The following is a 15,601-nucleotide window of genomic DNA, read 5'->3' as shown; positions in this document are numbered from 1 at the left end:
TCTGGGCACCCAAATACATCTATCCAACGCTATCTCAACTGTTATCAAACGCATTCAAGTATAAAGCAGAAGCCGTCAAGGCTATATTTCAAATTTAGATAATTTCCAGAAAAATTTTGGCAGAGTTTCCTTTGTTTTACATACTATCCAAAATAACCCTGCGCACAGAAAATACCAACAAAGGCCACACCGGCCAACAAAGCAATATATAAACATATGCGGACCGGCCGCCGCGGCGAATGGGGTCGCCCCAAACACAACATATACACACATCCGTACAGAAAGACCCTAACCCACAAACATATCTACAGGCCTCTAACAGACATACAGAGTCATATGACTGGACAGGGCCCCGCCATACCCGGAGTTGCCATACATACAGAATATACAGAAGACAGAAGATATATACCAAAAGTACACGCTCCGGAACAAAGGAGCTCTTCAAAATAGCAGAATCTGAGCCCTATACTGGCGGCGTATCTTCAGGTGCGTCTGTACCTGCGGGCATGTAACGCAGCCCCCGAAGAACCGGGGGTCAGTACGAAAAATGTACCGACACAGTCATACCAAGTAAAGTCTAAATATGACCTTATTCATTACAAGTCAAGTTATCTCAAACTTTTCGAATATACAAAAATACCGGATGTAACATCCTCCCCCCCTTTAAAACATTCGTCCTCGAATGTTAAATTGACCTCATGGGGCGTCTTACTACTTCGGGAGGGTTCTTTTTATAATCGTCCTTTGTTGACTTTCCGATATGGATTCTTTACCAAAATGATGGAGTAATTCTTCACATTACTGACTCCGATTATGAATCTTTCTGATACATCTCTGTACGTCTGACTCTGATCTCGGATCTGTCTGATAGCCTCCCATGCATCTGACTTTAACTACGAATCCGTCCGCCATAGTTTAGTACGTTTGCCTCCGATTACGAATCAGTCCGATACGCTCCTGTGCGTCCGATCCCAGTTATGAATTTGTTTGGTATGACGTGAGATTATGATAATGTGGTAAGGAACCGAGGGGTGTGACAAGAAGTGATATTAATTATAATGTTGAAAAGCTTTGAAGGAAGGGAAGAAGAGACATAACGTCCGTGAAATAGCGAAAGGCATTTATCTGTTACTGGAATATAATTCTTGGCCCAGTGACTGTGTGGGATATGAGAAAATACGTTATGAAAGCATATAGGCTGTGACAAGTACCCGATATGGGCACCCAAACACATCTATCCAACGCTATCTCAACTGTTATCAAACACATTCAAGTATAAAACAGAAGCCGTCAATGCTATATTTCAAATTTAGATAATTTCCAGAAAAATTTTGGCAGAGTTTCCTTTGTTTTACATACTATCCAAAATAACCCTGCGCACAGAAAATACCAACAAAGGCCACACCGGCCAACAAAGCAATATATAAACATATGCGGACCGGCCGCCGCGGCGAATGGGGTCGCCCCAAACACAACATATACACACATCCGTACAGAAAGACCCTAACCCACAAACATATCTACAGGCCTCTAACAGATATACAGAGTCATATGACGGGACAGGGCCCCGCCGTACCCGGAGTTGCCATACATACAGAATATACAGAAGACAGAAGATATATACCAAAAGTACACGCTCCGGAACAAAGGAGCTCTTCAAAATAGCAGAATTTGAGCCCTAGACTGGCGGCGTATCTTCAGGTGCGTCTGTACCTGCGGGCATGCAACGCAGCCCCCGAAGAACCGGGGGTCAGTACGAAAAATGTACCGACACAGTCATACCAAGTAAAGTCTAAATATGACCTTATTCATTATAAGTCAAGTTATCTCAAACTTTTCGAATATACAAAAATACCGGATGTAACAGCTTCCCAGCCCTAACGGTGCAAACAGCTGTAATCTTCAGCCGTATAAAATCCTTCAAGAAAGGAAAAGATATCTGCCAGCAGCATCAAATCGTTTCAAGAAGGCAAAGCATCAAAGGCATATCTCATGAAGGTTAATAAATCTGCTGCTGCCTCAACGCACAAGGAAAGCAGTAAAAAGCTCAGTCTTATTCTTGGAAATAGGATCTCTGATTTTATTTCCAGGGATCAAATCCCTTGGGTTGATCTCTCTGCGTGAAGAGCCTAAAACACTATAAAAAGGGCTGCTCCACAAACGCAAGATTTATGCAACTGTCTCATTACCTCCATTGCTCTGCTTTACTTTCAAATAAACATTGTTAGTCTGAGTGATTCATAGTGTAATAAGAGAGAAAGGAGAGTTATAGTTTGTGAGGCTTTGTATCAAAAAGAATAAGAGTGTTTTGAGTGTAGACGTAGGAACTTCATTCAAAGTCTTCATTGTACCAAACCTTATTAAAGAGCTGCAGAGATCACCCTTGCAACCCAAGGGGACAGGACTAGGATTCACATTGAATCTGAACTAGTATAAAATACGTGTCATTTATTTTCTGCACCTTACTTTAGTATTCACTGAGTAGGTAGTCGACTAACAGATCGAAAAATTTTAACAATTCACCCCCCCCCCCCCCCCCCCCTCCTGCACTTTCAAAAAATAATAGTTAAGTGAACCATTCATGAAATTTAACCTGAAAGTATATATCAAGAGCATTTCTAAAATACATTAAATATTCCTTCAAAGAGCAAACACTGATGATAAGTTAAATTGAGTAAGGTACTGTTCAATTATTAATTATAGAGCTCCGTAAATAATATCGGTCAGGCAGGTCAGCTGCTTATGATTTACGGTGATTCCAACCTTTAAACAAAACAAGAAAATAAAGAAATAATAAACCGATATACATTATTATTACTTCTAGACAACTACACATACGCAAAATCAAATAAAGAATATAATGGAACAAATTTAAAAAGTGGTAAATATGTCATAATTCGTTATTGAGGGCTTAATATTTCCGTCCTACTGTTGATACAGTAATAAACGATGTTTAGTAAAATGAAAAATAAATAAATGAACAACAATTGAAATATTTTCCCTTTTTAAAAGGAAAAAGAAATAAGGAGAAAAAAAAAGGAAAGAAAATAAAGGATGAAGTGGCCATGTATCTCTGAGTAGTCGATCTTTATCAGCCATTGTTGTTGAAATCAATCTTACTCTGGATGCATAATTAAGCACGGACTAAAGAAAAATTATGGATAAACTTTTGAAATAGAGTAAAGTCATTGAGATTGTTGAGAAGACATCGTTAATTAATTTGTTTGTTAAAGATTGTACAATTTTTTTTATTTATTTTCACCATGCATGACTGACTGATAAATATGCTTTGATGATAATGGGCTTGTACTCTCTTCTCAAGTATTTGGACTCTGTGTATTCACAGGCCCAACTTCTGTTGTTTCTGCCGAGGTCTGCTGTGGAATTTGTGATTCTGCCAGTAACAATGGTACAAAAATATCATCAATAAATCAATAACAGAGGGACTCAAGTTGTGTGAGTAATTATTTACATAAATAAGTATAAGTAAAACTTTGATGATAAAATTTATCTATTTTATTTTCTGTGGCAGTATTTTCTTATTAGACTACGGTCTTTCTACCTTTCAAGGAAGGGTTAAGGTATGCATATACCCTATACTCCTTAGATCCCACTTGTGGAATTATATTGGGTATGTTGTTCTTGTTTGTTGATATTTCGAAATTCATATTTTACCTTGGTATGTTTTTATAGTCACAAATATCTCATAGCATATCTAAGATTATAAGCTTCAAAAATATCTCATTCTTTCCTAACATGTCCAATCAAATACTGCCAAATGAGCTAATTCGTAGATAGAAATGATAACTAACTAACTATAACATGTTAAATTATGATCATGTAAAAGATCTTTTCAATATCTGCATACATTGTGTAAGAGAATATTATGTCATCATTTCTATCTTGATGCAGTTGTGATTGATAAAGCAAAAACAGTGATCTTGCTGTAATTACCTACAGAGTCTACACGGAGTAAGTTGTATTTGCATTAATTTCATCTTAATTCTTAATAGCTACAGCTGGAAATTGCAGGAAAAAGAATACCAAATAGGAAAGTAAATTTCGAATCCCAATCTATGGTCTGTAATAAACTGGCATATATCATTTACTGATGCACCAACCTATTACAGTCAAACCTTTCTATAATAGGGTCTTTGGGTCCAAAATTTTTTGGTTGTTATATAGAGTGACTGTTATACACCTATAATAGCATTAACATTTGAATAATATTTCGTTGTTATAGACAAAAAAGATGCATAGAATCTAATTTTTCATTTTTAATTCCCAAATTCTAAGCTTAATCACACTTTGTATAACGAAGGAAAAAATTTTAATGATGAAATTAGGAATATATATGTGATATTTTTGTCATAAATAGTGTATTAAATGATCAAATATTTTGTCAAAATCTTTACACTTATTATTAGTAATCATAGATATTCTATTTTTATAAAGATGGTTAATTATTATATTACCCAAAAAAAAAAAAAAGTTGTTATATGGGGTAATTTTACAAAGAGCGTACTGTTATAAAGTTGGTTGTTGCTGTTATAGGTGAAATGTTGTTATAGAGAAGTAAAATATAACATAAAAAATCGGTTCCAAAAAAATTTGGCTATTATAAAGAGGTGTTGTTAAATGCAGATGCCGTTATAGAGAGGTAGTAGCATTTTACTTCCTAATTTTGCCCATCAATGTCCAAACATTATATAACAAAGTATCTAAATTTTCTTTCCTTCAACAGAACAGGTTTGTTACAGCACTGTTGAATCCAAGTAGGACTCTTATATGTGAGCTATGCTAATCCTATCCCGCTGAATGTGGGATTACACATACTATACAGCAATATATTTGAATTTTAAACCTTCAGGAGTTCAGCTCTAATCTAAGTATGTCTTATCTCTTAGGTCACTCAATTATCCTAACTCCTAAGTGCCTAACAGCTGCTAAATATAATGTCAATAGGTGCACCAGCGGTCCATGGCAATGTTTGAAACATGTTACTGATATGTAACCTATTAATTGAAGTTGCAACCTACTAATTATTACTACCACTTAACTCATATATGTTCGTTGACATAGTTCGGCTAAGAGTTCTGAAGCATGTTCTAGTCTTCCCACGCACATGTTTAATTTTTTTTTTTTTTTTGGAAAGGATAAAAATGCAAGTCTTTCAGAATTAAATACTAATCAATCTTGTCAACCACAGCATAAACGAAAGGAAAGAAAAGGCCCCCATTGAATCTCCTAAATGAGGACAGGCACCGAAAGAAACAACAGATGACTAGTTACATGTTGTACCAAAAAAAGCATAATGTTTTACATAGGGATAATGGGGGATAATTCATATGTATTCATTCAGCCACTTGATTCACTGCCTATTCAGAACCATCCATTATATCTAGTCCTAGATTGTTTGACCATATTCACATGCAGTTACTATTATTTTACCCTCAACAGAAGCAAATACACACATGCCTCCCTGGCATATGATTTTTCATTTGACCCATTGATGCATCACTGCCTTTGCCCAGACAGCTCATGCACATGGCTAGCCTTCCCCACATGGATCCCTGCCCCAGCCTCTTTCTTTACTCTAATACCTTTTCATATTTATTTCACATAAATTTTATATACTTACAACTATAACAAACTATAATAATAAATCTGGCCATTAAAAGTATAATCTTTGTGCATCCTAAGGATATAGTTTAAGTAGTCCATGAAATGGTGGAGAATTATAAGGTCTCACATTCATATTTCACTGGAGCCAAAAAAATATATCTCCCTCTGTCCCAATTTATGTGGTATTTTTCGCTTTTCGAGATTCAAATCGCATGAACTTTGACCAACATTTTAAGATACTTCCTCCGTCCCAATTTATGTGATATAGTTTGACTGGGCTTGGAGTTTAAGAAATAAAGGAAAACTTTTGAATCTTGTAGTCTAAAACAAGCCAAAGGTATTTGTGTGGTTATAAATCATCTCGTTATGCGTAAAAAGGTAAAGTTTTAAATTTTTTTGAGAAAGAAGATAAAGTTTAAAGTTAAATTGTTGTCAAATAAGGAAATGTATTATTCTTTTTTGGACTAAAAAGTAAAGTGTATCACATAAATTGGGTTGGGAGAGTAGAATTTTTTCACCGAATTGAAATGAGAAAAGTTGCAACTTATAGTACTTTTCATGTAATGTTCTAATATATAAATTTTAATGTTAAAATATCGAGTTAATTTAATCCAATTTAGCTTCAAACTATAGTCAAATTGACTCTCGAAAAGCGAAAAAGTGCCACATAAATTGGGACGGAGGGAGTAGGTTATTTTTTAATCTGTTAAACCTTAGTGGTTGTATTACACGGTACGTGTGCTGGTGGGAGATAACAGATAACCGATGAAAAAGTCAAGGTGTATGCGAGCTAACCAGGATAGCAGCGTCATAAGAAAGATATAATTACTATGCATCTTTCATACATCTAATATATGTAGCATATCTTGTTTGATTTGTTCTGCAACTTAAGCTTCTTATGTGGTTTCCTAACATATTAAATGCTATCTTACGGCAGATTAGCTAAAGACTCCCCTAAACTTGACGCATTTTATTTAGATACCATCCAAATTATCAGTAGTCCTAAATACCCCGTCAACTTGGCTATTTGATAGTGTCTTTACCCCCCTGATCAGTTATCTGAAAAAGTTTAACTCCTATACACCTTACATTAAGATAATTTTTTATGTTATCATGTCATCAAATAGATAACTACAGATAAACGACCATAACATATATGATTAGTACCATAGAAGTAAAGTAGGTTCCTTGCTATAACATGTTAAAACGACATATATGTCGATAGCATAAACATTACTCTTTACACTATCAGTATATATAAGTTTAATCTGATCGTAGGTAGCAGTGTATATGAAAATTAAACCACATCCTGCATGCATGCCTATTGGTATTCAAAGCTGGAGAATTATATATAGAGAATACTTACCAGTAGTGGGAGAAGGAAATTGAAGCCTTGTGGCACCCGAAGGAGGAGGGTGTTGGAGTAGAGGCGGAGGAGGAGGAGTAAAAGCAGCAGCAGCAGCATCGGCGGGCAAGTGATGAGTAGTAGTAGTTGGATAATAAAGATAAGAAGTAGTAGCTGGTCCTTGAAAGCGTTGTGCAGGAAATGTTCCCCTTGATCCTTGCATGGAATATCCGTAATAATATGGAGATGGTGAGGAACTGCCATACATTTGTTGATAATACTGTGCTGCTGCTGCTTGCTGGTACGTCCCTGGGTTGTACATTCCCTGTTCATTCATGAAAACTCTTGTCATTTTCAATTTTACTGTCTTCTTTTTCTAATTTATTTTGAATGTGAATAAGGAAAATTTGAAATATTGAAAGACCAAGAGAAGATGTTACTAACTTGATGGTAATAATCAGGAGGATAGGTTGCATACCTGCAGAATGTTTAAAAGCAATGATTATATTTAATAATTTCTTGGTAAGGGGTAGACAAGTACTGTATAAAAACTTCTTAAGGAGAAATCGCAGAAAGCAAAAATGAAGATGAGCGTCTCATTTAAAGTCAGAATGCATGATTTGGTAAGATGGAAAATATTTTTCCAAAAAATTACCAAGAAAATAAGTCATTTTTTTCGAGGAAATAAGATATCTTGGCCTCTTACAATTTGAATAGACGAAAAATGATTTTTTCAAATCTCTTATATGTGTTTTCCAGATCGTGTAAAAAATGAAGATCTCTTGCAAAAAAATCATAAAACTAAGAATTTTTTTTTATAAAGGGCCAAAAACTCTTTCTTCCCATTTCTTCTGATGTTTGATTAGACGACATTTCCCTTAGAAAACATTTTCCGGCAAAGAAGGTGGGATACTTTTCTAGCGAAAGTCATGTTCTTTCAAAATTATTTCAACACTGCTCCTATCAATAGTAAGTAAGATATTATGACCAGGCTTTAATATTCAAAATTTTCATTAGAAGATTATTCAATATGCTAACATTATTGTCAATCTTTAAAGAAATATTTTTTCCAAATACAATTTTCACACTCGCCAATCAAATACTAGAAAATATTTTTCTAAGTAATTTATCTTCGGAGAAAAAAAAAACCCGTACACCAATATGCATAACATTGCAAACTCTTTAAATTAACATGTTTAAAATCAATAGTATTATATATGAAACTGTTACGGAACTAGTGCAAGTAGCTTTCATGTAAACGGTACTCTATAAACGGTATGTTCTCACGACGTGTTACATGTTAAGTGAGACAAAACAATGGAGCGACAAGCACCCCTTGTAGTAAATGTTGGAAGTACGTGTACATAGATACAACAGCCTACTGTATAGTTTGACATATTTTAGGTAGCTACACATGGATATATTATATAGTAGTCGCATTTCAAAAAAATGTAGTTATGGTTTACGGATGATAGGTATAGCGAAAATAATGTTTGCCATAGGTGAATAAAATCTAATTAGAAAAGACACAGATAAAATTCAGCCATTCATAGTGATGATTAAAAGCAAGCTATTTGGAATGGCCTGATGAGGAGTGGGTTATTGAAAGAGTGCAATGTGCATTGTCAGATTTCATATGTAAGTGGTATAATATTGCTGGTTGCTTTCTTCCACTTGTGCTACAGTACTATACTTATACAATTATACAAATACATATATCATTCACGCCTTGTTCAAAGTACAAGCAAAATTGATCAAAAGCCCAAGGTTTGTTCAGCCTTTTTGTGTCACAGTAAGAGGGAGAGAGAGAGAGAGGAGAGAGATTTATCGAGAGTAAACAAAACCATTTGCCCATCATTTGTGAGAGTATCGAAGCATCGCCAACAAGTTCGTTGGCATGCAAAGATGGTCGGGTCACTAAAATTTATTGACCAACCAAATAAAGTGACAAAAATATATTGCAAGAAAATGTGAAATAGGAGAGGAAAAGGTGTCGAAATAAAATAAAATAAAATAAAATACGAAGAAAAAATATATTTGATTAGAAATCATGAAAGTCAAAAGGAAGAAGATTTAAAGTCTGTCAAAATGGCTGTGGACAAAGCATCATATTCATCTCTGATTTTTCGGGAAACAAAAGGAGAAAAGCAAGGTTAATTGGAATTTCCTTAAGTTTAGACGAGCCAAAGTCCAATATTAACGACACGGAAAGGAAAAGCATTACACGTTGTCTGCACTGACAACTCATTTCATAGCAGTTACCATTTATCAATTTATTTATTATTGATCTGCCTATACCAACCTGCATTGAATAAAATTACTAGATGATATATTTTGAATAAATATTTATTTCCAGTTGTATGATTATATCAAGACATATAACGACAACATCAATATTGAGAGGTTTTAGTTGTTATACCACTGGCAAATACCTGCCATTTTATCACACATCTTTTTCCTTATGCAATATATCATCAGATGATGGACCATTTTTTTTTCTCATTTAATAGCATGGACTCACAATCAATCAATAAATTGCAAAAATAATAATAATAATAATAATAATAATAATAATAACCAAATTAATTCACTTACCCATATGGTGAATATATCATAGGAGTTGCAGGTGGTGGAGCTAGTGGCAATGGTGTTGCTGCTGCCACCCCACTATAAGATGATGATGATGGTCCTTGTGGTATTCCTCCACCTTGGTAAGGATTCCCTCCTTGTTCCCTACCTATAATAATAATAATAATATAATTAATGTTTACCCTCATCGTTTTAATTTATTTGATATTAGATTCTTTTAAGTTTGTTTCAAGAAGAACATAGATTTCTAAAAAGACAGCATTATATTTCTCTTTTTTAGTTAAGTTTTGTACAAAGTCAAAGTATGCTACATGAATTAAAATCGAGATAGGTTTTTTATTTCATCTGAGTATATGGTGGTGCGATTATCGAGAAATGAAGTTTGACTAGTCAAATGAACAATCAAACAGAAAGGTAGAGTACCTCGAGGTGGTGAAGGACGAGGCCGTCCAAGAGAAGCGATGTTACAGTTAGCTCTCCTTCCATCAATTACTGGATTCGGGTTCTCACAAGCCCTTCTTGCAGAATCCGGATCACGATAAGTTACCTGTAAATGTCCAAAACACAAAATTAAAAATGAGAGGCTAGCTAAAAAAAACATAATGCGAAAGACAAGAAGAAGAATTAATTAACTTACGAAACCATATCCTTTAGATTTTCCGGTGCTCTTGTCCGTTATGATAACGGCTTCAAGAATCTCTCCGAATTGCTCGAAATAATGTCGCATTTTATCCGTTGGGGTCTCCCAAGCCAGTCCTCCAACGAAGACTTTTGTGTAAGTTGTGTCCCCAAAGGATGATCGATAATGTTGATAAGCCATAGCATCTAAAAACTTTCAACTATAGACTTGTCGTTTAAGGAAGAAAATAATGTGTTACCATTCACAAAAAAATCGAATGGCTAGGGGGCTCCGTTAACAATGCTATATGCGTTGTACCTTGTTCTTCTTTTCTCTTGTAATGTTTGTTTCCTTTGCTAGCTTTCTTTTTTTTCTCTCTCCCTTTCTCTAAGTCTTCTTGTAGCAGAAAAAGATCATGGAGAGAGAAAAAGGGTGGGAAAGAACAGATATAGCTTAGTGGGAAATGTTTATAAATTATTGCTTCTGTGTTTAACAAATAAAATGTTTTGATAAGACGGGGATTCGACAGCGGCAAACTATAAGGCAGGGGCGGGGAGGAACAATGTGAGTTACGAGTTCGATATAATTTAATAGTATTGATTTAGATTTTGTATTTGCTTCGAAAAATTCAGTCAATGGGTATAAATAATTTTCTTAGAGTTCAATAAGCAAAATAAATTAGTAATTCAAAACTCATAAATTAAAAATTGTGATTCCGCCTCTATAGAGGATTGGGGGTGAGTAGGGCGGAGCTAGGATGGGCCCAGGGATCATCCGAACGCCTTCGGCGAAAAATTACACAGTATATACAAAGTTAAAATTATTTTTTTGTGTATATAGTAGATGTTGAACTCCCTCGATTTCTCTTTATATTTTTAAACCCCTTAGTATAAATTCTGGCTCCGCAATGAGGTGTTGTGGGGAGGAAGGGGGGGGGGGGGGGGGTTAGGGTTAATGGTTTTGGAGTCCGGAACCAAAATGTCCTCAAAAAAATCACTTTGAATCAAAATACCCCAACAAAAAAAATGGTACAAAACTACCTTTAGCGCAGTAATTTACTGCGCTAAAGCAGTTCACGGAGACGGAGTCGTTAACTGCTTTAGCGCAGTATTTTACTGCGTTATAGAAGCAGTTAAAAAAAAAATCTATAACGCAGTAAAATACTGCGTTATAGAAACAGTACAAAAAAAAAAAAAAAAAAATTGGCCAACTTTATTTTTTGCAATACTTAGTGTTTTTTTCCATACTTTGACCAATGATTAGTTGTGTGTCAAAACTCCGAAACATCAATATTTTGTATAGAACCTGATATTTTTTTCTGCGTACAATAATGTAGGCTTAATACATCAAGGATACGTAAGCGTTCGGATCGTCATTTTAAGGGTTGAAAAGATGCCTGAAGTAAGCTTTATTTGTAAACTTTAGGTTTAAGTGTTCTATATACATAGACGTCCATTTTTGTTTGAAGACTTGTTGTCATTAGCTTAAGGTTTTTTTATTTTTAGGATTTAGATTTATTGAAAATAAAGCCGTTGCCAAAAGGTTTTTAACTGCTTTAGCTCGGTATTTTACTGCGCTAAAGAATATATTTTTTTTGTTTGTATAGCGCAGTAAAATAGCGAGCACTAAAAAAAAAAATTGGCAATTTTTGTTTTTTGGCAATACTTAGTGTGTTTTTTCATACTTTGACCAACGATTAGTCGTGTGTCAAGACTCCAAAACGTCAATATTTTATATAGAACCTGATTTTTTTTCTGTGTATAATAATGTAGGCTCAATACATCAAGGATACGTATACGTTCGGATCGTCATTTTAGGGGTTGAAAAGGTGCCCGAAATAAGTTTTGTTTGAAAAAACTTAGTATTTGACTGTAAAGTTATTTTAGTCAACTTTATATGTCGAGAAAATTAGTCAGCTTTATTTTCATAAATTGAAACCGCAGAAATGAATTTGACATTCACAGCTACATTACCCCGGGATTTTTACGTTGAAATCTATTGCGTATTATCATCTTATAGGTAAATAAAACTGAAAATTTCAGGTCAATTTGGGGGACAATTTGAAATTGAATGGGATAAAGGTGTTTTTTTTAAAATCGGCTCGGCCAAACCGCCTTGCGGCGTTTGTCCGCATAGATCTCGAAAAACTACGTAAGTTAAAAAAAAAAAAACGCGTAAATCGGACATCCGAGCTCAAAGTTATGACCATCTAAAGTTTGACCACTTTACAACTAGCTTTTCTCCCTATATTTTTTAGAATTATATTTATATTCAAAATAAAGTTATGTCTTGATTAAAAAATAACACGCTTAAATCAAAACCTTAAAAAATAAAACTCTTAAATCTTAAACAAAACTTACTTCGGGTACCTTTTCAACCCCTAAAACGACGATCTGAACGTTTACGTATCCTTGATGTATTGAGCCTACATTATAGTACGCAGAAAAAAATATGAGGTTCTAAATAAAATATTGACGTTTCGGAGCCTTGACACACGACTAATCGTTGGTCAAAGTATGGAAAAAACACTAAGCACTGCAAAGAAAAGATTTATTAAAATAAGATGTTGCGATCTTTTTATGGAAAAAAACACTAAGTTCCTTACGTGTGTTATTTTTTAATGCGTAACTTTCTTTTGAATATGTTGCAAAAAAAAAAAAAAACGCGTAAATCGGACGTTCGAGCGAAAAAAATCGCGTATATTCAAAATAAAGTTACGCTTTAAAAAATAACACACTTAAATCTAAACCCTAAAAATAAAAAACTTTAAGCTAATGACAACAAGTCTTCAAACAAAAATGGACGTCTGTATATAGAACACTTAAACCTAAAGTTTACAAACAAAACTTATTTCGGGCACCTATTCAACCCCTAAAATGACGATCCGAACGTTTACGTATCCTTGATGTATTGAGCCTACATTATTGTACGCAGAAAAAAATATCAGGTTCTATATAAACTATTGACGTTTCGGAGTCTTGACACACGACTAATCATTGGTCAAAATATGGAAAAAAATACTAAGTGTTGCAAAAAATAAAGTTGGTCAATTTTTTATTTTTTTTGGTACTGTTTCTATAACGCAGTATTTTACTGCGTTATAGAATTTTTTTTTTAACTATTTCTATAACGCAGCTAAAGGTAGTTTTGTAACATTTTTTTTTGTTGGAGTATTTTGTTTCAAAGTTAATTTTTTTTTTTTGGACATTTTGGTTTCGGACTCATGGTTTTGAGTAACGAATGACAGCTGCGAGACTAGAAGCACTTGACTCTGTCCTCTCTGTCTCAGCATTAAAAATACCTTCCTCTCTATCAATAGTCTTCTCTGTTCTTTCTCATTTTTAGTTGTCCCTGCGGTCTCTTCTCTTTGTTTTCTTTTGCATAATTTGGCAATTGTCTTAACCCCTAAACTCTTATCAAATTTGTCATTGTTCTGCATTATTGTATTTTGTAATTATTGTTGTTATTCTATTTTATAATCAAGATTTTGTTGAATAGGTATGTGGAATTTTGATAATGGGGGTCCACTTTTTTTTAGGATTGTATCAAACATTTTAAGTATCATTATTGATGACGTTGTACTACTTGCAAGACTAGTTGGGAGAATCGTATTCCCTTATTTGGTTAAACCCAGACGAACCACCCACATTTGGTTTTTATTGTGCACTAACTAAACTATGGTCTTCTCACATTCAGTGGTCCACCTTCCCATCATTAATTTTACCATGAATTTGGTTTGTAGCATGTACTTGGCAGTTTAAGTTTTAAGCAGGTCATTTATTATAAGACATTTTATATCGTCTAAAAATATCTAACACAAACAAAAAGTAAAATCGCAGCTAAATCGTTTGCAGCATTGATTTTTTATTCAAGAGTTTTCTAAGTACTGAAAAGCCTCACTCTAGATAGTATGAAGTTCAGAACGAGTAATTTTTGAGCTTAGAGTTTCTTGAACTAAATATTGTATATATAAATTCTTTCATCAAGAATGGTTTTGAGCAGTAGAGAGCACAAAATTCATGGCCTACATAGTGGAAAGCTGCAAAGAAAGTGGAGAATTAGTTATTTCTTCAATTCAAGAACAATTCACTGAACCGATTCGTATATGAACGATCAACTAAATTCCTTCGTACAGGATGATCGTTGAGAACTAGTTCGTACATGAACTACTTACAAACCATTATCAAGCTAAATCCAACAATTACAAATGCATTCTTTTATTTGTATTAATTAATAATCTAGTAAAATGATAACTAACCTAACATTGCAAGGCAAAATTTATTAATGGTGTTAAAATATTTACATTATTAGTATATATAACTTAAAATTGTATATGGAGAAATTTTGCTTCTTCTATATTCCCCTTTTCTTTTTGTGTTTATTTTTTTTTATTTCAAGTCACTTCTTCACCGTGTCATCCATCGGACTAGTTTAACTTTGTAGTAGAATTTCATATAGAAATCGTACGTAAATATTCTGTCTGTGTGACAATGGTCCGATGTTTTTAAGGCCAAAGTCAGGATGATGGTTCGATTTAATAAAAAGTTCAAGACCCTTATAAAAAAGAATATAGAATAATATTCCTACACATCATCCCACGTTCTCTTAACGATTCCAATATTCATAGTAAGATGTTACATGGCCAACTGTCCTTACAGCCAAGAAAAAACATGTTGATAGAACAGTTAAGATCCCTTTGACCTAGTAGCCTATTTTCTTTATTTATTATAATAATATATTATATTAAAGACCGCTCTGAATTCTGATCAATCAGATTCCAGAGATGAAAAGAAACAAAAGAAATCATTCTTTCTCATTTATGTACTCCTAACTTGTTACCAAATGAGCGGCTGGCGATGAAACCGAAAGTCTCTGGACTTAACTGCAAAAAGACAACTATAACTAAACCGTTAGCATAATGATTAAAACAGTCAAAAGTTTCAGTCAAACCCCGTTGAGAAAAAGTTAAATCATTATATCAGGCTAATCTTGTTTTTGCTTATGTTTGTAAATAGTACTGTAATATGTTAATGGAAGCCCATAATGTTCTCCACATCCCTTCTCTCTCTCTCTCTAACGTGAGTATAATATTTGAATGCACGCAGTGCTGTGTGGTGGATTCATCAAATACGAGTAGATGACTTTGAAGAATTCATCAGCTGCACCAGCTGGGTTGGAATCATGCTTTTGTCAACCTGTATACTCTTGCAATTGTTCTTCTTCGCATTTAAAATGTATTTTTTTACACGGTTTACAATTCTAATTACTCCCTCTGTCCCAATTTATGTGGCATCATTTTCTTTTTGGTATGTTCCAAAAAGAATGTCATCTTTCTATAATTAGAAACAATTTAACTTTATAGAATAATTTACAACCACACAATTATATAAGACTTGTTTTGGACCACACATTTCAAAAGTCTT

The 15,601-nt window shown here is 34.1% G+C and overlaps 1 protein-coding gene across 1 annotated transcript; it reads right to left on the bottom strand.

The window, feature by feature from the left end:
* Window positions 1–2,870: 2,870 nt before the first annotated feature.
* LOC132627528 (uncharacterized) lies at window positions 2,871–10,752 on the bottom strand. The gene is made up of 6 exons (XM_060342923.1): window positions 10,197–10,752; window positions 9,983–10,106; window positions 9,566–9,707; window positions 7,415–7,448; window positions 6,992–7,295; window positions 2,871–3,394 (listed from the first exon to the last, which is right to left on the bottom strand). Exons 1-6 carry the CDS (start codon window positions 10,377–10,379, stop codon window positions 3,318–3,320), a joined length of 864 nt encoding a protein of 287 aa, XP_060198906.1. The 5' UTR covers window positions 10,380–10,752; the 3' UTR covers window positions 2,871–3,317.
* Between the last annotated feature and the right edge of the window lie 4,849 nt (window positions 10,753–15,601).

The sequence above is a fragment of the Lycium barbarum genome, chromosome 2 (genome assembly GCF_019175385.1).
Source record: "Lycium barbarum isolate Lr01 chromosome 2, ASM1917538v2, whole genome shotgun sequence".
In the NCBI taxonomy this organism is placed as follows: Eukaryota; Viridiplantae; Streptophyta; class Magnoliopsida; order Solanales; family Solanaceae; genus Lycium; species Lycium barbarum.
Note: the sequence above shows the minus strand (reverse complement) of the source record. Positions and strands in the feature narration are given on the sequence as shown.

Coding starts and splice junctions, on each gene's coding strand:
- LOC132627528 (XM_060342923.1), bottom strand. CDS start 10,379: ATGGCTTATCAACATTATCGATCATCCTTTGGGGACACAACTTACACA. Junction 10,107..10,196: donor AATCTAAAGGATATGGTTTC/GTAAGTTAATTA, acceptor GGACATTTACAG/GTAACTTATCGTGATCCGGA. Junction 7,449..9,565: donor ATGATATATTCACCATATGG/GTAAGTGAATTA, acceptor AACATTCTGCAG/GTATGCAACCTATCCTCCTG.